The sequence below is a fragment of the Myodes glareolus genome, chromosome 7 (assembly GCF_982192425.1).
Source record: "Myodes glareolus chromosome 7, mMyoGla1.1, whole genome shotgun sequence".
NCBI lineage: Eukaryota > Metazoa > Chordata > Mammalia > Rodentia > Cricetidae > Myodes > Myodes glareolus.
This window is the reverse complement of record NC_142032.1, coordinates 89,689,460-89,713,253: the sequence shown is the minus strand read 5'-3', so window position 1 is coordinate 89,713,253 and position 23,794 is coordinate 89,689,460. Positions and strand designations below refer to the sequence as shown.

Sequence of the window (23,794 nt, the reverse complement as noted above, 5' to 3'; positions counted from 1 at the left end):
AGACCTTCCCCCAATTCCTGGCCCACACAGAATGTAAAAAAACAAAACAAAACAAAACAAAAAACACAAGTTGTTTTCAGACCCTACTGGCTGGAGAAATTGGTCATGCAGCAATAAGCAACGCTGTCTGTCACGATGCTAATTATAAATTTCCTTCTAAGGATGCCTCATATGGTTTCTGGAAATACTTCCATAGTTTTGGCGTTCACATTTAGGTCTCTGATGCACTTCTGGTTGGTTTTGTCCTTGGTGAGAGGTATGGCTACAAACTCATCCGTTTTGCTTGTGCCTATCCATTTACCTCAGCACCACCTATTGAACAGATGGTTCTTTCCTAGATTAAATTGTTCTGGGAACTTCACTGAAAAACCAATAGACCACAGTTGTTCAAATTTACAGTTTTGTCCTACTGTTAAAAGTTTTGTTGCTTATCAATAATGAGCATTTTTAATTATTGTAACGTTGTGGTAAGCTTTCAAATAGGGAAGTATAAATTCTCCAACTTTCTTCTTAAGTTTTTCTTAACTATTCAGAATTCTGTTGTCAGACTAATTATAGAGTCACTTTGCCTATTTCTGCAAAAGAAGCAGTTAGAATTTTGATAGGGATTATGTTGTATCTGTCTATCTGTCTCCAATTTGTGAGCACAGGATTTTTTTTTTTTTTTGATGGTTTGGTTTGGATTTACTTTACCCCCCTTGTGTTGGGTGTGCTTTTGTTATCTGAGAAAAGGAACCTCCATCAGTTTGCCTGTAAGCAAATCTGTTGGGCATTTTCTTGGTTAGTTATTGTTGTGGGAGGGCCCAGTTCACTGCAGGTGGTGCCACGCCTGGGTAGGTGGTCCTGGGCTGTATAAGGTTGAGCAAGCACGGGGGAGGGAGGATGGTGGGAGATGGGAGGGATCAGTAAGTCTCTGCTTCAGTTTGGGCTTCCAGGTTCCTGCCTTGAATTCCTGCCCTGGCTTCCTTCACGATGGACTATGATTGGAACATGTAAACAAAAATAAACCCTTTCCTTCCCAAATTGGTCAGTATTTTATGCAAGCAATAAGAAAATAACCAAGACACCCTCAAAGGCCGTGGTTTGAAAATCTGTTCCTCAGGGTGGTGGTATCACTGGAACCTTTAAGAAATGAGGTTCTTGAGTCATTAAGGCACCTGATTAGTTGCAATAAATGTCTACTTGTAGAGGTCTGATTAGTTTGTGCAAGAGCAAATTGCTTTAAAAATCTGAGCAGAGTTTCTCTTTGGCCTCCTAAATAGAATGTGATTTCTTGCTTTTGTTCTCCTGCTGTCGGTACCCACCATGATGCAGCTGAGGTGGCTTTAATGAGAACGGAGAGGTGCAGATGCTATACCCTTGACCCTTCAAAAGCTTGTTAAATGGATCTCTTCGGCCTGTTCGTCTCCTTCAGGTGCTTCAGTCTCACATGTAAGGATGTTCAGTGCTGTTATTTTTTTCAGTTCTTTCATTAATGTTTTGTACTTTTTAGCCTTGAAGTCTTGCATTTCTTGTTAGATTTGTCCCTAAGTATTTTTATTTATTTTTAGTTTACTAAATTCAGTTGCTTCCTCAATTTCATTTCTGGCTGCTTATTGCTTGTTTCTAGAAATACAACTCATCTTGTATAATGATCTTGTTTTCTGCAGCCTTGTTAAATCTGTTCATTTGCTCAGATGCATGTGTGTTCCTTAAGATTTTCTGTATTTAAGATAAAGCTATCTATTAGGAATATTTCTTAGGAGGACCCTCTTCGCTGACACAAATCATTCCAATCAGACCAAATCAGATTGAATAAAAGACGGTCATGTTTAATGCAGCGCTCCCCGGTGGCCCGGGAAAGCACAGCAAGGGGAGAGAGAGAAGGGGAGACCACGCAAAACCCGGAGATCATGTGTTCCTTTTCTGAGCAACAGCCTAACTAGCCTGTGGGAGTGGTCCTGACTCTCCCTCGGGAGGGGTCAGAGCTTTATGGACCTTCCCAGAGGTGGAGTCCAGATCAAGGCAACTTCCAGGGGAGGGGGCTTGAATTGAAGCTTCCTGCTCCATCGGCACTCCAAAGATGGGTGCCAGGGATGGGGTGATGCTTTTACCCAAACATCCCAGACGTCTTGGATATAGGGGCATCGGCTCAATTGTGGCTACTTCCTGCAGGCATGGGGTGATGTGGGAGAGGGGAGAACTGGGAGTTGGTGGGCTCAGCGAGAGGTGTGGCTGGAGCGATATTCGGTTTACTGTCATCCTGGAGTTGTCAGACCGCTGTTTCTTGAGGGAGATGAGAAGGCAAGTGACTAGGAGAAAAAAAAATATTGTTATTATTGGCCTTATGAATGGGGCTAGCCATGGGAAGTCAATAACTGCCAGAAAGAATGGGACAGAGAAGTCCTGGTTGTATAGGTGAGGCTCAGGTGTATAATTGGGAACAATAGCAGATAAAACCAGATTTTAGTTGGTGGGTGTCCTTGATCCAAGAGAGTTGGTACCAATGGTGAAGTCTCAGGAGCTGGTGCAGGTGTTGGTGCTGTCTGGAGAGCACTTTGTAAGTTGGTCTTGGCCCAAACAACAGGAGTGACCTGCAAAATATGCTTGAAACAGGGTGGGGTTAAAATGGGCTCTGGAGACTTAGGTTTTTTTTTTTTTTTAGACCTGATTTTGATTCAGCAGCAGAACTTTTTCCAGGAACCTGTAAGTATCTGTAAGACAGCTGGAACAGATTTACATCTTGGTGCAATAAAGGCTATTGCTTTAGATGAAAAGGTATGACCATTTTAAAAGACAATTAAAGGGAATTGGGAACTGTGGATTTGTAAGATACAGCAGAATCCTGTTAATCCTGAACTCTGAAGCCTGAGAAAGAGCACACAGGCAATCCCCAGTCTCCCCTTAGTCCTTGGAGAACATCAGCCTAGAAGCAGTGCTTGCTGTTAGCTGCTGAGTACAAGAGGCCTGAAGATTTTCCTGTGGAGGGGAGATTTAGTCTACCTTTCTTGGCAGGATGAGAAGACCCATTCCCTGGCCTTTTCTAATTTGGTAGCATTCTTCATGTGATGTATTTTTTTTTATTTTTGTACTGTTTCTTCTTTAATTAAGTAATTTGCATATATTTTTTCTCAGTCAGTCTAGGTAAATTGTTTTTATTCATCTTTCAAATAATCAAGTTTTGGCTTCACTAATTTTTCTATTTTTCCTGTTTCTCCATTTTATTGCTTTCCATTCAAGTGTGTTTTCTTTCTTCTTGCTTTTTTTTTGAGTTTAGCTCTCCTTTCCCCTGTTTCTTAGTGGAAGATTTGTTATTGGTTTGAGTATTTCTTCTTGCCCAGGCTGGAATCGTCAACATTGTTTTCCTCTGAGCACTGCTCCTATCACAGCCCGCAGCCTTGCTGATCCGCAGTCAGCACTGCTCTGTCAGGAGCTCAGAGGTTCTCATCAAATAACAAAGCCAGGGAAAAGGAGATTTAAAGCTGGGCAAACACTTCTATAACTATGTGCACAGGCTCTCTAAAGAATATGTAAGTAAAATATTGGAATTATTAAGAGTATTTTAAAAAATGACTGGCTCTGGGATCAATGAACTCATATTGACCGGTGTGTGTCAATGTATTTGAAAATATAGTATTGAATTGAATCACATAGACTGCATATAAACATAAAATGTAGTGAGTCTAAGAGTAAATCAGACAAGACATGTGTATTATCTGTGTTGATAAGATTATTATATTGTTGTAGGATATTTGATCACACTATAAATCTAGAGATGGCATTATTTATTGGGAAAAACTGTTTCTAGCGTGGTGTGGCTCAACCCTAGCACACACCTTTAATCCTAGAGCTTTCTGCTTGAATATTTTAAACAGGATAATAAAGTCGACCATAGGTCAGGAGGTGGATCAAGTAACCAATTGACAGGAAGCGAATTTACAAGAAAAAAAAACATAGATAGTAAGAGGGAGTCAGGAGGACACATAGTCTCACAGGAAGTAAAAGGGAGGGACATTAAGTTGAGGAGATTTATTTGAGACAGCGAAGGAGGAAGGTCAGCTGGGTGCTTTCTCTGCCTCTCTGAAACAGTAGGCTTTGACCCCAGCATCTGACTTCTGATTGTTTATTGGTGAAATCAAATGATTGAATTTTAAAAACAACATTATATTTTACTAAGAGGCATTAAAAATAGCTAAATTGTCAGGTGTGGTGGTACATGGTTTTAATCCCAGCACTCAGGAGGCAGAGGTGGGTAGATCTCTGTGATTTCAAGGCCTACTTGGTCTATATAATGAGTACCAGGACAGACAGGTATGCATAGTGAGACCTTGTTTCAACAACAACTAAACAAGGCTTTTATATATATATATGGATGGAAAGCTTCGGTAGTTTAAAAATATTGAATATCCAGCAACTAAATTCAATAATATTTCAGTAACATTTTTCTTAGAATTAGGGAAGTTGCTTTAAAAATTTGTAGAAGAGGTGTGTATACTACTGTCACCTTGTAAACACTCATGCTATCTACTCAAGATGCAGAGCCCTAGGGGAGAGTGAAGGCCACACCCGTGTTCATCTCCAGTGTGCTGAGTTAGTGAGGATAGCATCTTCTTCCAGCTTTCACCGCAAGCAGCAGGCTTTCCCTTCTAGGAGGGCTGTACACAACAGGGGCTTTCCAAATTCCTATTAGGATGCTAATGCAAAAAATGTTTAATGTTCAGCATATCGGCCTCATCCTCAACAGGAGGATAGCTCTAGAGTCATATGAACTTGAGGGACTGGCAAGGGCTGAAGTGACCCATGGCTCTGAAAGACCCATGCTGAATACTTGGATGTGAGCATTACTAGAGTTTGAATAGGAGCCACTGAGATCAGAATAAACACAAACAGATCTAATGAATGTTCTCACTAAGAACGAGAGCAGAGGATAAGGTGAACATTTGGAATATATGCTTATTATTTTTTAATTGTAAAACTAATACATCAAAACACAAAATTGTACAGATCAGTGGAATACCATGTGATGTTTTAATACACCAATATATTGTATAATGTTTCAATTTGGTTAAACATACCTGTATCCTCAAGCACTGACCACTTCTTTACAATGAAAATATCTGAAACCCTTTTGCTTGAAATATTAGAAAATTAGAAATATTGAAAAATTAGAGCATTTAAGAGGCTAGAAAAAGAAAAAAGCGCTCTTCTCCAGATTCTTATCGTTTAAGTCACATCCGGGACTTGGATCACCCAGTTCTTCATGGGCTAGCTCAGCCTTCCTTTGTGTCACATGCAGGCTTTCTTATCAGGCTGGCTACTCCTTCCAGGCAGAAGCTGTTGATTTTGCCTTCCTGTCCTCCCATGCTCCACGCTGTCTGGAGGAGGAGCTATGTTCTATGTGAGCTGGGTATAGAAACTGGCAGGGATTTGCAGGAACGTGCTTCATGCCTTCCCAGGAGCCTGACTTTGCTCAGAGCATGGCCCTATTGCTGTGGGCCATCTCCAAACCAATCTGTGGTCACCTTCCTGGTTCCAACTCCCTAAGTCTTTGTCACCCAAGTTACAGTTAAGAAAGGGTGCAAACCTCAGTTCAAGGCAAATGTGTGAACTTTTTGTTCTTCAGATATTGGAGCTCTGAACCAAGTAATTAAGTTTTTTTCAGAGACTCAGGAAAACGTATTTTTCAAGCATGTTTTATTGACTTCAAAAAATAAGAATGGTAAAACAGTTATATTAATGTTTACACATTCAAGGATTTACTTCAATCCAAATATTATGCCATTGTAGAGAAATTGTATTTAATGTGAGATATATGTGGATTTTTAAAAGACACAAGGAGAGGACTTTTAAAAAATGAAAGTTTTGGGGGTTGGTGGCCTCTTAAAATAGTCTTCCTCCTCAATTACAGCCTATTTTCCACCAGGGGGCACACTGAGCATCGCTTCCTTCTGCTTTACCAGAATTTTCTCTTCCCTGGAGGGTGGAAGACAAGTCTCCAAATTTCATCTTCCAATCTTCCTAACTCCGGAAGTTTGAAGTACCTGTGCTCCCCCCAGAGGCTGTTATCTTCTAAACGTGCTCAGGATGCTGATGGCAGGTGGAACTCTTCAGAGGAAAGGGGCGCTGTGCGGTTACTCTTCTCTGGGAGGGTTTGCCTGAGAAGCCAGGGATTCGTTGAAGCAGAGGGCAGCAGTGGTGAGACCTCACCACTAGATTTCAGTCTTGATTTCTCTGAAAAGACAAAGTCTGGGGCAGAGGTGAGGGATGCGGGGGGGGGGGGGGAGGATGTATCAGTGAAATGGGTGAGGTCCCTACATTTTGACAGGACTGCTTGTCCTCTCGAGTGTCTCTCATGAAGGCTTATTATGTCAGGATACTATTTGAATTCAGAAGTCTTGGTGACCTCCTGGTTGGAGCTGGCCAGTAATTGTTTGTGAAAGAATCTGGATTCAGCATTGAAGTGCCATTGCGGTTTGCTTTTCAGTAAAAAGAGATTCGGTTTTCTAATGCTAAAGCAATACACATTTGATATACAAAATTGAAAAATTAGAGGGAAAAAGAAAGCTTCCATTAAAAGTTTTGTGTAACTGCTGGGGAAGGTGCAACTTGGTGCAACCACTGCAGAAGAGTGCAGAGGTTCCTTGGAAAGAGAAGCATGAGATGTCCTAGTAACCCAAATGCTGGGTGCATACCCAGAGGAAGTGAAGTCAGTATGTTGGAAAGATTTGTTCCTCTGCTACTACAGCACTTCTCCTCCAGAAAAGCTCCGGAACCAGCCTGAGCGTCCGTCAGCGTGAGAAGACAGAGAGGTACACATGCACAAGGGAATACTATTTAGTTACAAAAGTAGGAAATCTTGTTATTTGTGACAACATCGATGAATCTAGAGATCACAATATGAAATGAGAATAGACATATTTAGAAAGATGGGTATCATAAGCCTCCAGTCCTGCGGAGTCTGCAAAGAGCTGATCTCATGAGGTTAGGAGCAGGGCACTGGCTACCATAGAGGGGGACAGAGAGAAGCTGGACGAGAATGTAAGTTACAGTCACATGGAGGGGTGAATTCTACTGCTGTGACATCGTGGGCATAGTTGGCAGCAGTACTTTGTGTGTGTGGATGCCATACCATAAAGAAATAAACACTTCAAGTGCTGGACATACTAGTTACCATGATTTGACATTACACATGTGTAAATGCATCAGAATATCAGATTGTTTTGCTAAACAACATGAACTTATACAATTACTGTTTGTTAATTATAAATAAAATAATGAAAAAAAACTAAAGAATCATCCTTGCAGCATTTAAGGGTGTGAAAGAAGTTCTTTTTAAATATCTTATGTACATATTTATAAAATGGATCATATCAAAGTTGCTTCTTTGAAATCTGCCTGTGATGGTTGGGGCTAACTGTCAACTTGACAGACTCTAGAGTCACCTGGGAAATAGGACTCTGGAAATGCCTTTGGAGATCATCTCAATGGCATTCACAGATGTGGGAAAGATCTGCTCTCTGTGGGTGGTGCCATTCCCTGCCTCAGATCCTGGACTGTGTGTGGAGAAAATAGAGAGAACAGCAGAGGCTTGAACCATGGCTGTGTCCTCACTGTGGACGGGAAGTAACCAGCTGCTGCAGCCTTCTGCTGTCTCCATTTCCCCATAGGAATTCTCATGCCCTTAAACCGCAAGCCAGAATCAACCCTTTCTCCCTTGGTTGAGTTTGTTGAAGTAGTCTGTTTAGCAGTAGGAAAGAACCTAGGACACTCCCCTCCCCAGGGTACATTTTTTTTCTGTTCTGTTGTATTCTTCTACTGTTCCATTTTTTAAAATTTCTATTTCACATTTTATTAAATAAATGTGCCAGCATTTAGTTAATCAATCCCTTATAATATGGAAATTGTTTCCAGACATTCATAAAAAATACTTGTAATAATCTTTTGTGGAGCAAAATTCTTCCAAAATATTCATTTTTATTCCTTTAGGAAATGCAATTGGACACAATCTAAGACCCTCTTAATTAATTTATATCTAACTGATACCAGGTTTTACCTTTTCTGGTAGTGGAGTTTTGTAGTCAAATGGTTGATAGGTAAGGCACCATTTTACATTCCTACCTGTGTAGTAAAGTTGTTCCGGCATGCCCCAGTCTCACCAGTTGGATACGTGCTTACATTCTGGAAGAATTTCTGAATGCCCAGATTTAGAAGGAGATAGAGCAACACAGGTAGCAGACGCCAGCAACAGGACCTCAGACCACACGTAGGCAGGAGGGACTCAGAGCAAAGGCAGCTCAACAGGTGGTACTTTCTCCCAGTCACATCTACTTAGGGTAGCGCGGGGTCTCACCGGTCGCGGGCTGTGTCCACCTTCAGAATGTGCTGGAGAAGATTTTAGCATATGGACCAAGCGCCTTCAAGCTGGAAGATAAGCACATAGCCATATTGATTATCTCATTTTAAATTTCCAGAGCCCAAGAGCCTTAATTAGGCCTTTAGTGCTGCTTGGGAATCACATTGTCGTGTAGCCATGAGCTCCCATTTGCTTCCGTCTCCTGCTGTCTCCTCATGCTGACCTCCTCCACCCACCATATTATTGCTTCCCATTTCACTGACATCCATTGGAGCGGAGACCTCACAGATTTTCCCAGCATCCCTACACCTAGAACCATCTGCACATGCTCTTCTTTCTGTGGTTGACACAGTAAATCTTCTGTGTTCCCACCTGTCTGTACACCACATCGTTCTCTACAAGTCTGCGAGCAAGGACTTTGCCCCAGTCACAGTTGTATCCTAAATGATGGGCGTAAGACCTTGTCTTCATTGCTTAACACTTGATAAGCTGAGTGTCGTTCAGTAGGAGTGAAGTCACCGTGTTCTGAAGCAGCAAGTTGTTTGGGAATGTTCTTACACTTGAATGGTCTTAGTGTTCTAAACTGAAACTTGTGAGACACTGCGAATCTCTGATGTGTGCCCATGTATGTATGTATGTATGTGTGCATGTATGTATATATGTTCGTATGCATGTATGTGTGTATGTGTGGGTGCAGGCACATATGCACAATGGCACACATGTAGAGGGCAGAGAGCAACCTTGGGTGCTCGTCCTTGCTTCCGCCTTGTTTGGGCTATGGTCTCTGTAATTGTTTGTCACTGTGTATGCCAGGCTAGCCGGCTCCTGCGCTTCTTGAGATTCCTGGCCATTGCTTAGCCTGTGGCCACAAGAACACGTGATTAAAAGATCTAGGTAGGAAGGAGGATTATTGGTTATATGTGCTAGCCTTGCACTCCACGGGTCTGTCTTCTCTGACCTGAACTATCTTTGATCCAGGGTTTATGAGGCAGAAACCACAGCCCCTCGTGCTTCAGCAGTGCCTCTCAGAGGTTAGTGGGCTGCAGGGTTACCCGTAAGCCTTGCTAAAGCAGAACTTTAGCTCTCACCCTCTGACTGCAGGCAGCCAGTTAGTGAAAAGAAGACCCCAGAATGCCTGCCGTTTTCATTTTCTCTCCTCCATGCCCTGATGTCAGATATGATACCAAATGGTGAGTGATCGCTCAAACACACAACTCTGCCATGTGATTTTCAGAGTGGCCTTCATTGCTTCAGACACGAGGTTCTCAGGCCTCACTCCAGAGCTATGAAATCTGACACTCAGGAGCCACCATTAACACTATGGCCCTGATCACACAAAGGGTCTGCCACAGTGACCTTAACCAAGACATTTCCACTCACCAAGCCTCAGTTTCCCTATCTGTCAAAGGGAGCCTGTGAGATTGAATGACTTTGTAGATCCTTGGCTCTCGAAGTTAGCCTGCATCAGAACCACATGGGCGCTTGAAAACCAATATCTGCACACCCCTTGTGGAGCCAGGGAGGGGTTAATACCAGGCTTTCCGAACCACAGCTGAACAGAGTGAGACTAAACAGTACTTGTCCAGGTCTGTGGTGTAAATAAATGCTCCGACCATGGCCAAGTTCAAGCTAAGAATGTGAAATCCTGGCAGGAGGTTAAACCATGTGGAGGGGGAGGGAAGGATGGGGCAGAAAGGGAGAGAGGAAGGGAGGGAGAGAGTGGAAAGAGGAAGGGAAGGAGTGGGGGGGAGAGAGAGGAGAGAGAGTGGGCACACGCAGAAAGATTGAAAACCCATTAGCACCAGGATCACCTACAACAAAGTAGTCTAGGAGAGGGGATGTCCACGAGAAGGCATATCAAAACAGACCTGGCCACCGGGTTCTCCTAGCACCCTTCAGCCCCTGCCTGTTACAGGATCCTTCTGGCCCACCCACCCCAAACTCTCCAGTCTGGGGGGCTGGGCTACTCTTCCTTATACAGTCCAGACATGTTGGTTACCTGCCCCCTTTATTCTGCTGCTCTCTGAGCTGCTGCACCTGGTTCCCCTCTCTCTTTTCTTCCTTTAGCCCCAGCCCACATGGCCCAGCCCAGTGGGAGTCGTAGAAACTCAGGACGCTCCGGTATGTCCCTGCCTCTTAATACGTGTTCCTTTTTATCTGCAGTAAACCTTCTCCTCTTCCACCCCCTAAGAGCAGTTATGTCCCTTCCTGTTTATTTCTGTTGTCATTCACTAGTTTCAGAATTGTAACACTGGGGATGGAGACTTCAGAGGATCTTCTCATCTCTCCATTCTAATTAAAGGACAGGAGGGTTAGTGACCTGGTCAAGGGACCACCTCTCAGGAAGGTGGGGTCACTTCAGGCCAGGCTGAAGAGATAGGAGGAATAATTATTCTTTTAATGAGATAGTATATTTTCCTTCCCAGGATTCCTGTCTCCCAACACTGTCTCCACAGCATAGCCATGATGCTTGGCTGGTCTGTCCACCTTTCTGAATAAACCTTTAAGTTTTTCTATCTCTTTGTTTCAGATGTTGGCCGGAACCTAAGTATGCCTTTTCTGATACTCTGGGTTTCCTTAGTCTTTCTCTAATGCCTTCTCCCAACATGGCTGCCTGGGGCTGGGTGGCAGACTCCATGCAAATGACTGGCTCTTTTCCTTCTCTCTTGCATTCCTCTCTGAGAAGCTGATGAGGTTTACAGACTGTTTGTTTGTTTCTCTTCTTCTTTCTTTTAAACTGTAAAAAGAAAAAAAAATGTCCCAAGCTTCTATTGAGTTCATTTTTAAATTCTTTTTATTAATGAGATTAGGAATTCCAAGAAGGGACCAGATTTCCTTGGTATCAATGTGCCCATTCTAGCCTGTCTGGGACTCTCTGTCCAAATGCATGTCTCCCTGTCCTCCGTGGGTATCTGTCCCTCCTGGATGCTAAGAAGCATCTTTCTCTCTCTGTGTATGTGTGTGTCTCAGGGATACAGGAGAGATTCAGGACAGGATATTGCAACCAAGTAACAGGACCCTGTTCCATTTCTTCTCAATGTGGGCCAAGCTGTCAGCTCAGCTGCCGCCGCCACCATAACCTTCTAACTCTACTGCCAGTAATGAAAGTCTTGTCTGGACCAGGCTATTTCAGTGCAGGGGCCTCATCTTGATAACCTCTGTGCTGATGGAAGACAGGGTTGAAGACAGGATTCCGTCATGAGGTGTGCTGAAACAGAGGCCAGTGGGGGGCCCGGGAAAATCAAACAACAGTCATCAGGGGTGACACAGAAGCTGGCAAGGTGGCTGGGTAAGAGAAAGGGCTAACCGCCCTCAAAACTGGATTCTCGGAGTAGGAGTTAGGTTGGAGATTTAGATTGGACCTGAGCTGACCCCTGACTTTCTCTTATTCTTGAAGGCAGTGGATCTTAAGTATATTCTCCAAATGAATTCCTTAGAAATGTCAATTACTGGGCGGAGTCTGCCATTCCTAGAGCCATCGCCTGCATTTCTGCACTTCCTGATCTGATTGTGGGGGTGTTGTGTTTTGAATGTGAAAGGTTTCATGGATACTTGGCCTCCAGCTGGTGTCATTGTTCTGGAAGATTGTGGAACTTTTAGGGCGCCTCACTGGAAGAAGGTTACAAGTGGTGGGCCTGTCCGCTTTCTTCCCTATGAAGATGTGAGGCGATGAAGAACGCCAAATGCACACTGCTGGCACCATGGACCAGCTTCTTCCGTGCTGCAAGCTCCCTCCACAGTGAACAAGAATCCTCTAGCAAGCCTTCTGTACCACGCTAAGCTGCATCCCTTCACACTAGGCGCCCAAATGACCCTTTGTCCCTTCAGATGCTTGTTTAGATCTTTGATTGGTGTAACTAGACAGATGATACTGAGGGTTACAAAGCCCTCTCTCCAGGCTGCCATACAAAGCCATCCTCAGGCCGATCTGGGCGTGCTCTTTTTAAAAAATAATTTTAAGATATATTTTATATGTATGAGTTCTTTTATTTATTAATTTATTTTTTAAAATTTTATTTATCTATTTTTTTAAGATTTATTTTATGTATACTGTGCTCTATCTGCATATACACTTGCAGGCCAGAAGAGGGCACCAGATCCCATTATAGATGGCTGTAAGCCACCATGTGGTTGCTGGGAATTGAACTCAGGACCTCTGGAAGAACATCCAGTGCTGAGCCATCTCACCAGCTTCCCCCCCAACCCCCGGGCATGTTCTTTTAGTAGGGCTTGGGAGGATGCTCATCTCTTGCCCAGCTTGTAGATGCTACTAGTGTGGCAGGGAACCTTCTGGCAATGCCTGAGGTCCTGAGCAGCTGAACACCACTGATCTTGCCTTCTTTCTGTAGATGTCTTCTCAGTCATTCAGGCGTAGGACTTCTCAGGTTGCTGGTGTCATTGCTGAGCCGCCGCTCCTTTCGACCATCTCTTTGAAGCATGGCTCTGTTTGAAATGATGTTAATATGCTCCACTGCCATGCTATGAAGGCCCATGGGCTTCCTCCAGCCTTGTCTAGGTCTGGAGAGCAGAACTCACGCTGTGGGGGTGGGAAACTCTTTAAGCAGCCCGTGGGCAGTACTCACTCAGATTCTTCGAGGGCTCATTGGCATGTGCTCTGTGACTGAATCAAAAAGATGTGGTAGTGCTGGGCCTTCTCTCAGAGACCAAGAATCTGGGCTCAGATGGAGCCTGGGGGTGACTATGGCCCTGGTTGAGTGGATTGTAAGCCTTAAGCCTTTCATCCATTTGGGTGTGAACCTGTGCTTCTAGAAGAAACATGATAGCAATATGTGAGACTGGTGGATGGAGCCTAGACCCTTTGAGAGGAAGGGACCTGCTGTCAGGCTGGAGTGGACATCTGCCTGCTGCAGCAATCCCAGATTCCTAATTGGTTAAGTGCCATAAGCTATTTGTAATTATACCTAGAGTGTGTGAGTCTGTCTCCTTACCGTGTGTCTGCTGTGCACCTCTGTGGGCTCCCTTGAACATCTCTGTGCCTCTCTTTTAGTTACTCTCCTTGTCATTGTCACCACAAACCCCAACACGAAGCACCTCAAGGGGAGAGATACTTGTTTTGCCTCATGATTTGAGGGCACAGTCTACCATGGTGAGGAAGGCGTTGAGGAGCAAGGGAGGCCAGGATTCCCTATAGACCAGGAAGCAGAGGGCCAGAGCACTTAAACTGCTAAATGAGGGGCTGGACTCTAGCCCTTAGGTCTTGTCCCCCAATAACCTACCACGTACAGCTCCACAGCCTCCCAAGACAGCACCAAGCCGGAGACACAAGACCCTGTGGGTGAAATTTCACATCCATGCCACAACACCCTTTATATCACTAACTGTGAGGCCTCCTGTAGTCCCTGTCTGTGTAGTGGGAGTGACATCTGCCGAAAGTTACTACAGTTGCCAAACGCGTGAACAGTGAACATGCGTCTCTGTGCACAGTTCCTGGTGTTCGTGTGTGGGACGGATTACCGGAGGCCTCACACGAGCGACCTGATTCCCTGCCTCAGTTTCTTTGCATGTAGAATGGGGATGATACTGAACTTAGTGCTGGTAGGAGGCTTAGAGAGGCGAAAGCCCCAAGTAAGGTGTATAACCTTAGTAACTGGTCTTTTACACTCCTTCAATGTGTGGAGAGGATTGCTTTTGTGACCGTCTCTGTCTGCGTGTTTGTGAACATTTGTATGTGTTTATATAGCCAGGCAGATCCCCTTCTCCCTGGGTGGGGTTTACTGTTGGCTCTTGCCCGGGTCCCCTGAGCCAGCTAGAGCCTGCAAAGGGGATGGAATTTCCATTAAGAATTAAGCAGGCCAGCGCTGTGGAAGCCAAGCAAGCAGAGGGGAGGGGGCACAAGGGAGGGTATTTTAACTCTGAGCTCCGGAGGCAGCCTTGGTCCTGATTAGCCTTGAAGGTCTCATCAGTCATGGCCCAGAAGGATGGGTGGAGAGAACGGAGCTGCTCTCAGGGGCCTCTGTAAGGATACCTGAATCACTACAGTTCAGACTGTAACCATGAGGCGGCCCCCAGGGGATGGCGAATCCACTCAAGAGGGTCCAGGCAACTGGGGCTTATGGGGAGCCCAGGAGTCCAGAAGGCTGTGCTGTGTTGTAGGTATCTGTATTTGAATGCATACATTGACTTGTTTACATATATGCATTTGTGTACATACATGTGTGTTCATGCATGTGTGTCTATGTAGGTATACACATGTGTGTATGTATTATGTGTGCCTATGTGTACACTTTTGTGTATTCCTGTATACATTTACACATGTGTTTGTACATTATATATATTTATGTGTATTTGTGGGTGTTTGTATTTGTGCATATGTGGGTGTTTGGGTGTCTCTGTCTTTGTGTATATATATGTATGTTTTTGTTTGTGTGTGTTTATGGGTCTGCATGTGTATATACATACGTGCATATGTATCTTTGTGTATATATGTGTGTATGTAAGTGTTTGTGTCTGTATGTGTGTGGTGTGTGCATATATGTATATGTGCTTATGTGTGTGTATATGGTGTGCATGTGTATATATTAGGTTGAAGTTTTAACCACAAGTTCCTAAAGAGTACATATAGCAAACTAAGTGATTCTTCTTACTCTCAAGTATAGGTACAAGACTGGACTCAGAATAGAAGCCTTCTGAGGCCTCTTGCTAACAGGGATGCTGTTTAAGATCTAAGCCTCACTTCTGACATGCTATAAACCATCTTAGCCTTCCTGGTCACTTCACAGCCCTGAACTTTCAGACTTTTCAAGCCTAATGAGCAGGAAGATCTGATTATGATTCATATATATATATATATATATATATATATATATATATATATATATATAATCAGAGCAGTTGGATGCCGTGACTAAGATACAGCTAGGGAGTGGTAGAGGGCGGACAGAGTCCCGGTTATCTGCTTACACTTTAACCCACTGGGGGTACATGGGGAGATTCTACAGACTTCCCACCTGAGGACGGTGTGATGTAATATCCACCCAGTCAATGTCCCCTAGAGGTTCCGGTTCTGCTTGAGGGAAGGAAGCAGACCCAAGGGGCAAAGTCCTGCTGCCTGGATGGAAGCAGGCTGGGGTTGACACTGGCTTGTCCTGGCAGTGGCTGAGCCACCTGCATAGTTCTAAGTCCCCAAAGAGACAAGGTTGGTGATTTGATATCAAAGTAGTGGTATGCCCAAGGCCAGGCACCAGCTGTGCCAGCCAGAGCTTGAAACAAGGAATAGGAGTGTTTAGCATTAAGGCAGGGATCCGGGACACAGGATTATAAAAGTGGTGCTTAACCTGCTCTCCCCGAAGATATAATATGTGCAAACCTGCAAGCCTCCTACCATGGGCCCAGGTGGTGGACAAATGTCTCTTCTTGGCAATCTATGAAGTAGAAGCTCCTCAGGCCCTGGAGTTTCTTACCAGGGTGAAAGGTAATGGATGGAATAAACTAGAAGCTTCCTTTCAGTCTGAAAATGTAGCATTCCAGAGCTTTTGGGCCTGTACCAGACTTCTGTGGACTTAGCCATCTGACATGGAGCCCGGGGGTGAGGGTAAGGTAGGGAAGCATCTCATCAACACCCCCTGTCATTTTTGGCAGGTTTGTCATGTGGAGGGTGACTTAAGTGGGTAACTGAGTTTCCAAAGGGAAGCACCTGCAGTGGACAAACTCAGTCGCATTCCTGGCGTTTGGGGCTGCTCAGCGGGGTTGTGCCTGCCCTCCTCAGGGATGTGAATTGCTCCCAAATCTCTCCTTGTTTTCTTTCAGTTCCAGGAAACTGATCATGGCAGCACAGTCCTTTCCCCTCTCCAGATGTTGGCATGCGGGACATATGTGGGCGCCCTCGCCTGGCCGGCTCTGGTGGCTCCGGGTGATGGCCCAGCCCAGGGGTGAGCCGGGTCTCTAATTAGACCCGACCGCGTCCCCATTCCAGAGCTCCCACAGATGACAGCGCGCGGTCTCCACTGTGGCCAGGGGCTCCAAAATAGCCCTCGCTCCCCGGCAGAGCCTCGCAGGCCACGGTGCTTGGCTCAGGACAAACGTTTGGAGGGGTGCGCACCGCTAGGGAAGAGCCTGAGATTGGGGGGTGGGGGCAGCAGACAGCCTCCGGCGGCGCCGGCCCCCGCGGGCACTTTGCGCCTGGCCACTGGAGTTTCAACTGCTGGGAGCTGCCACCCATCGCTGGCCCCTGCAAACACCCGCTTTCTGCCTTGTAAGCTCAGAGTAAGTAAAAAGAGGGATGGCTAGCTCCTGTGACTGGATTCGGGGGCTGGGGCTGGGGTTGCTGGCGTAATTGTGTCCCCTAGGAAAGCAGGTGTGACTGTGTCAGTGTGAGAGCTTTGAGTAGGAGCGGGTGTCAGTGGAAGGGAGTGTGTCTAGCACAGGATGCAAGCATGTGGAATTTTCTAGCATGTCCTCCCAAGTGTCTGTGTGAGTGTGTGTGTGTGTATGTGTGTGTGTGTGTGTTGGGCCTGGAGCATGCTCACAGGTGGCTGCTGTGTCCGTGGCACACAGGTGGGTCTAACATGTGCCTGTGGAAGTGAAGTGCTTCTGTACAGGGGACAGAGAGGTGTCTAGAGTGAGGGAACCTGCCAGTGAGGGTGATGGATGAGGGTGAGAGGCAACTCAGGAGGCAGAAGGTGAATAAGGAGCAATAGACACCTGAACTCACACTTTCTAGGGTGACCTGATTTGTCCCCAGCTGTTGTCCTCAAACTGGGTGACTTTCTCGTAGGTCAGGCAGCTTTGGTTTCTCAGGGCTTTGGCCCACACTGGAGCTTACAGCTCTCATTCGACATAAGAGCGAATGGAATTGTGATGGACCTTTCTCCATGGGGCCAGGATTAGAACTCCACTTGCATAACCAGGAGAAGAGGCAGGGGTTGGGAACGGGGGACAGGGGACAGTCATTCATGTACACTAAGTGCAGTCACACTGCACACAGACTGCACACCCATGGCAAATGGCGTGCCTGCAGCATGCATTCATGTTGTAAATGTGCAAGCAAAATCACACAGCCTTGAACTGACCCTGGCATCTGCCTCTAGCCCAGTTTGCTTCCTGTACCCTTCATTGGGAATCTATGAAAAATGGGTTCAGAAACCTGGCCTGCGTAGGAGAATACTTTGCATTGAGAGTTTTTTCTTCTGGGGATTAAGGCAGGAGGTGACATGACACCACTGGGTATCCCATCTCATCTGCGCTAGGGCTGTCCACGGAGCTGAGCCATGGAACAGCACCGTTTGGCCTTAAGGTCCAGGTTGGAAACACAGCAGTTGCTCCTTTAGAGGGGAGAAGGCCCGTCTTACCAGGTGAATGGGCTAGACGAGGATGTGCGTGAACCTTGGCACCTGTAGCTCGCCCCAGATTCAGGTTCATGATTTAGGTGCATCCTGCTGCAGGGGTGCAGCGAGACTGTGGGGCTGAGCTAGGCCTGGGGTGGTGAATGGGCCTGCACCCATTCTTTCTGTTCTTGGGTTTGAGTCCCTCTGCCTGCAGCTGCTGGGAAGACAGCCCTTTCCACACCCCTCCCTCTCCTTCAGCAGCTACATGGAGACCACTGGGAGACCAGTAACAGTGCCTGGAACACCGACTGCCCCCAAATGCCAGGGGCTGGTACTTACATTTACGGTGACTACTTCATTATGACTTCTAGAGTCCTTCTTCCCTGGCCATTCTCTTCTCCATAGGCTTCTGTCCTGTGTCCAGATTCAATGTGCTTCTTTGGTTGGGAAGTTAGGGAAGGTTTTGAGTTTGTGATTTGGCTAAACGCTGCCCTTTCAGTCTGCTGAGAGGATCCTGGCTTAACCATTTCCAGAGCGGTCCACTAGGGCCTGTCTTTCCTTTGGTCCAGTCCTAGATCCGACCCTGAGAGATGGATAAACAAAGGCTGGCTGTGGTTAGCTCAGCAGGCTTTCTGCAGAGAGAAGGCAGCATTTTCCCTTTCATGGTTCCCTTCTCACTCTGACGTCTAGGAACTCCCGGGACAGCCTACCGCTCCATTCTGCTAAGTTAGAAACAGTCATCAGTTGAGCTCTGGTTTCTACTTTAACAACAGCAGAGACTACATCTTTAGCTGTAAATTTTCTTACACTTTATAGAAGAAACGAGAATAAGTACAATGATAATAATATTAATAATAAAAGAATAACCACCAATCAATAATTCTGTTGGTCTTTGAAGATTGAAACCACATTATTTGGACATTCTCTCTCTCTTTCTCTTTTTCTTTTTTTTTTAACATCCCCCTTTGGAGATCTGTCATCTAATTTTTAATCTATATGTCTCAGTTGTGACTTCTGTGCTTGAGCTCTGATTGGTAACCATGTCTTGGGGCTTTTCTTCCTAGTGGCTCGTGGAGATAATAGCTATCTCTGTGTTGGTTCAGACAATGGGGATTGTCTAGAATGAATTGGGGCATTGATCAACACCCCTGCTCTGAGGGCTTCAGCCCCTCTGTGTCTCAAAAGCCCTAGTGTCTGGGTGCCCAAAGGGGTTTGATTCTTGCCCTAAACCTGGCCATGGCCCCATGACTGCCCCTTCCTCATGTGACCCTGCCTTGCCTAGGGCTCTGCTGGGAGGTCTGTGTCTCTTGGGTCTGAGCCCTGCTTCCCTCCACTTGATTGAGGCCTTGTGGAGACAGAGGTTGGGATGAAGAATGTCAGAGTTCAGAGCATGCAGGGGCCCATGGAGGGTTATCTTGTCTCCTCCCCTCAGTCTGGAGGCCATAGGATGGTGTTCAGCCCCCATCCCTTTCTCTAGAAGGGGTCTCAAGTCTGTCAGATAGGCAGAAAACCATTTGTTACTGGTAGAGACCCAGAACAGGGCTCAAGCTATCACAAGGCTCGTGAAAGATTTAATTCCTTCTGGGAGATTATTTTCGTTGTAGTGGTTGCTGCGTTTGGGGAAAATCCCACACCGGGGCTATGCTTGCACAGGGTAGAGGTTGAGGTACTTGGTGGTGACCTTTCCAGCCCCGTGTGGGCGTCTGCTACTCCACGAGTGACAAATCAACAAAGATGGTGGCCCCTGCCCATGCTCAAGGCTAACTGTGTGAGAAGCATTTGACCACAGAAGGAGAAAGAGGAAATACCCTGGGCCTGCTACTGGGTAAGGTTTAGTGGTTTTGCTCTTTTCGGGACAAATGTGACCTCGAAGAGGAGACGGTACTTCTGCCGAGTACTCATCCTGGTTGTGCTCTGTTGGCTTCCAGACACTGAAACTTGACCTGGTAAGCAAGCTTAAAACCAGCAAGAGAACCCGGTGTGGGATGCCAGAATGTGTGAGCGGGAAGTCCACTCACAATTTCCCACACTTAACATCTAGTAAAAGCCAGTTCTTTGTTATGAGCTCTTTAAATCTTTTGTTTCACGAAACCTCTAAGACCCCTTCTGAAATGGGCACTTGCAGTTTAGACGCAAGGGAACAGAGCTAGGTCCAATAAGCCCCAGGTCAGAGCCAGCCATACTTCTTTGCCAGGTCTGCCCTCTGGAGTCTCCAGTGGACGGACGCTGGCCACTGAGAAGGACAGGCAACTCTCCCAATTATGGAAACCTGAAAGCAGGAAAACTGTCCCTTCGGGTAAAACTAGGGGAGTCGCTAAGGGCTTGTCACTGTCTGGAACTAGGAAGTGAATATTGCCAGCTTCGTGGCTGAGCGGTATCCCTGGCCTTCCCAGCCTCAGATGGTGCTAGTCACTCCCTGGGACTTGGGACTTGGGAGTACAAAATGAGGGAAGGCCTCATGGGCCAGGTGAAGGTCTCCCAGCCAGCCTCATGGGGTGGGTAACACTGGGCTTCTGTGGTTTTATTCTTCCCCAGAGCAATCTCTGTTGTTGGGATATAGACTCCACCAAAGCTCCAGGATCTTGTCAGTCCAAACTCCCCTCCTCCAGCTCTAAGTACCCCCAGTGCCAAGCTCTGGGGTGTCCCAGATCCCCTGAGGTTGTCTCTGGGCAGACAGGATTCTGCCAGGCGTGATGCAGTGTCTGTGGGCGTCAGCAGTTTGGCTGGGTAATTGTGTATGGTATTCAGTTTGCACTGGAGAGAGGGAAGGCTAGTCTTACAAACCAAACATCTCGGTTTGGAAAGCCTGGGAAGTGTGGCCTGTGGTCTGAGAGTGTGAGCTGCATTGTGAGCCTGTGTGCCCTGCTGGTTTCGAAGATGCCATTGTGGGACAGAATGTTTCATCTAGGTCATTCATCCTAATGGAGTCAGAGTTGTGCTGCACACACTGGCGATACGAGAGGAAAAGCCCATAAGTTTTGCAGGCAGAAAGTAAGGTCCAATGCCTAATCTCAGTTTGCTGGCCTGTAAAATGGGTGTGTCTTATTTCACTGGTGATGATAGAAGCAGGGGGTTATCAGAAATCTAGCATTTGTCATAGAAAGAGCAAACCCTGAAAGACAATCTCCCTGCTTCCTGTCCCATCGTCTTCACGAAAGAACACTAGACCACAAGAGAGGTGGGCACCAGATCTTAGCCTCTGAGAATGCTGTCTTATCTTACCTTCTCTGTTCCCTCTTCCTTCTGTGTAAAACGAGAGCCAAGCTCCTTTCCCTCAGCCCTCTGTGCATTTTGAGGACAGTGAAGAAGAACCCAGGGAGAAATCTAGAAGTCCAGTTAGTACTGAGTTGCAAATTCACGTCTGACATATTAATTGAACCCATTTCTTAGGACTCAGGCAAAGCATGCGGTAAAGGGACAGAGGAACACCCTAGTCCCCAAGTTAGCATCTGACCATGTGACAAGACACACACACACACACACACACACACACAGAGAGAGAGAGAGAGAGAGAGAGAGAGAGAGAGAGAGAGAGAGAGAGAGAGAGAGGCCCGTCTGTTGCTAGATATGGTCCATTCAAGCCGGGTCCTCTCCAACCGTGCACATCAGAGAGGCCTTTCCAGAGATGGACACTCATGCTCTTCATCTTCAAAGGTAATAAATTCCAGAAAGTGAAGAGGAGGACAGGCTTGTGCTCAGGAGCTAAACCAGCTCTCTCTCTCTCTCTCTCTCTCTCTCTCTCTCTCTCTCTCTCTCTCTCTGGTATATATATATATGTGTGTGTGTGTGTGTGTGTGTGTCTTCGCATGTATGTGCAGGAATGCATACACATCTGTGACCACGAATGTCTTCCTCAAACTCTCTGCATCCTTTATGGAGTTGCTGATCCCAGAGCTTACCCACGGGCTAGTCTAGCTTTGTAAGCTTGCCCTGGGGATCCTATCTCTGCCTCCTGAGCACTGATTACAAGTGGGCTGCTGTGTTTTCGTGTGGTACTGGAGGTCCATACCCTGGTCCTCACGCCTGCATGGCAAGCGCTTATCCACTGAGTCATCTCTCTAGACCCCACAAAGCTTTTCTTAGTGTGTGCTTTGGGGACTCTCACTTACTGTGACTGGAGCCTGTGGTGTGGTTTAGTTGTGATTGGAATGAGACAGGAGACTCTGCAGAGGGCCTGGAAAGGGTCCTGGACCGTGATGCTATGCTCAGTTATCCAGATAGTTCTCACATATTTACAGGCAGGGCACTGGACATTTTCATGTCCAACGGGAGTTCACTTATTCATTCACTAGACGTTTATTAGCTGATTACTATTTTATGTCACTTTGAATTTTTTTGTTTTGGTTTTCAAGACAGTGTTTCTCTGTAGCTTTGTAGCCTGTCCTGGAACTAGTTCACCTGGAACTCACAGAAATCTGCCTGCCTCTGCCTCCTGAGTGCTGGGATTAAAGGCATACGCTGTCACTTTGAATTTTAATCCTATATTAAACTTAATTAAAATTTGCAAGACCAGATGAGAAATTTCTCTTTATCCAGTTTTCAGTTGATTGTCTGACATCTTTTTTAAACCATTCTGCTTTATGTTCTCTCCAATAACAAGAAAATACATCCTTCTTACGTATATATGAATTTTATTGCATGTATAACAACATCTCATGGTTATAAATACATTACCACAATTAATTATATTTTTATTAAGAGTGTGAATGCAAACCAATTTTTTATATTTCTGATCAATCTCAGAATGAATTAGAAACACACTCCCTCTTTATCCCTAAATCCTTCAGTGTGTGTCTAAAGAAGGGCAGTCTCCTGCCTCAGGGCAGGCTGTGCTGTGTTACTCACCTTTCTTGTAGCTGTGACAGCCCTGACAAAAGCAGCCTAAGGAACAAAAGGGGTGCTTTTTTGGTCCATGATTTGAGGAGATGTAGCTTATTGGGATGGCGAAGATGTGAGTGTAATGGCAGAGGAAGTGGGGTGCTTGTACTCATCTGGCTTCCTACCCCCCCTTGTATTTGGGGTGGTGTGGCTTCATTATTCAGTTAAACCTCTTGGGAAACATCCTCACAGACATGCCCAGAAGTGTGTCTCCTGGCTGATTTCAGCTTCAGTCAAGCTGACAAAGATCATCTATTACAGCCCTGATAATCTGTGGCTTTACTGTCTTCCTTCTAACTCTTGTGTCTCCGTTGTCTCCTCTGCTTTATTTCTCTTGCACCCTTGTTTTGAACAGTGCAGGTGGCTATTGCATTAGGTGTCCTCCATGTTGGGTGTTTGGTGGTCTGCACAGCTGGAGTTAGTCTGCAGGATCTAGGCAGGGAACTGTGTTCTCTTGAGTTTTCGGTTCATCAAGCCCCTGACTGGTGATGGAGGCAGTCATTGCTCACTTCTGCTGATGTCTATCAGTTTTCCACAGTGAAACGGCTCTTTCCATCTAAGTTAACAAGTAACTTGTGGAGAGACATTTTGAGAATATAGACAGACTATATTTCTCATAAAGCTTATAGTGATGTATCAGTCATAATTTTAAATTCATTGTTCCTTTTATATTTATTTATTGTTATTCTCTTATAAGAAAGAGTACTCATTTTCTCCCTCCCTCTATTCCTCCCTTTCTTCCTTAATTGGGGGGGTCTCATAAATTTTTAATTCATCAGATGAATCAAGTGTTATGTTTATTTTAGTTCTGATAGTCACACGATCTCAGATTCAGTTAGTGGGAGGCTGTTGTAAACTGGCTTCTGTTTCTCTTCAATTAGTTTCCATGCGTGCTTCCTTATTATCTGAAGTAGCAAGAACTTAGGGTTTATTTTGATTCTTCTTTATTCCAGCTGGGAATGAGACATTTGTTTGAAGATCCCAGGCTTCTTTTATGGAGTAATGACATTTAGAAACCCAATTGTGGGCACCCCATACCCTTGTTATTGGTGTATATGGTCTCTTGGCAGAGCTAAGACATGTATGTCTAATTCCTTTCACAGCAAACCAAGATGATATGATACTGTGTTTTTTTTTTTTAGAAGAAATAATCCATTAAGTCTAATGTGGAGAGTAACAGGGTATGGGCATGTTAGGGAGAGGGTGGTTCAGTGAAGTCCTCTTTCAGGAGATATTATTTAAAAAGACTTGTGTGTGAGGGGAAGAAGTTAGAGAGGAAAGAGCCAGAATATTGCTTGGA

The 23,794-nt window shown here is 45.6% G+C and overlaps 1 protein-coding gene and 1 long non-coding RNA gene across 2 annotated transcripts in view; one reads left to right on the top strand and one right to left on the bottom strand.

The window, feature by feature from the left end:
* Positions 1-1,785: 1,785 nt before the first annotated feature.
* Positions 1,786-18,477, bottom strand: LOC125417074 (uncharacterized). The gene is made up of 3 exons (XR_007237042.3): positions 17,956-18,477; positions 8,098-8,400; positions 1,786-2,291 (listed from the first exon to the last, which is right to left on the bottom strand). It is a non-coding gene; the product is annotated as an uncharacterized LOC125417074 (long non-coding RNA).
* Positions 16,127-23,794, top strand: part of Insc (INSC spindle orientation adaptor protein) — a 109,842-nt gene continuing 102,174 nt past the window's right edge. The window contains exon 1 of the mRNA XM_048460330.3: positions 16,127-16,555. Within this exon, the coding sequence (XP_048316287.1) occupies positions 16,277-16,555 (279 nt within the window). The 5' untranslated portion in view covers positions 16,127-16,276. The remainder of the gene's footprint in view (positions 16,556-23,794) is intronic.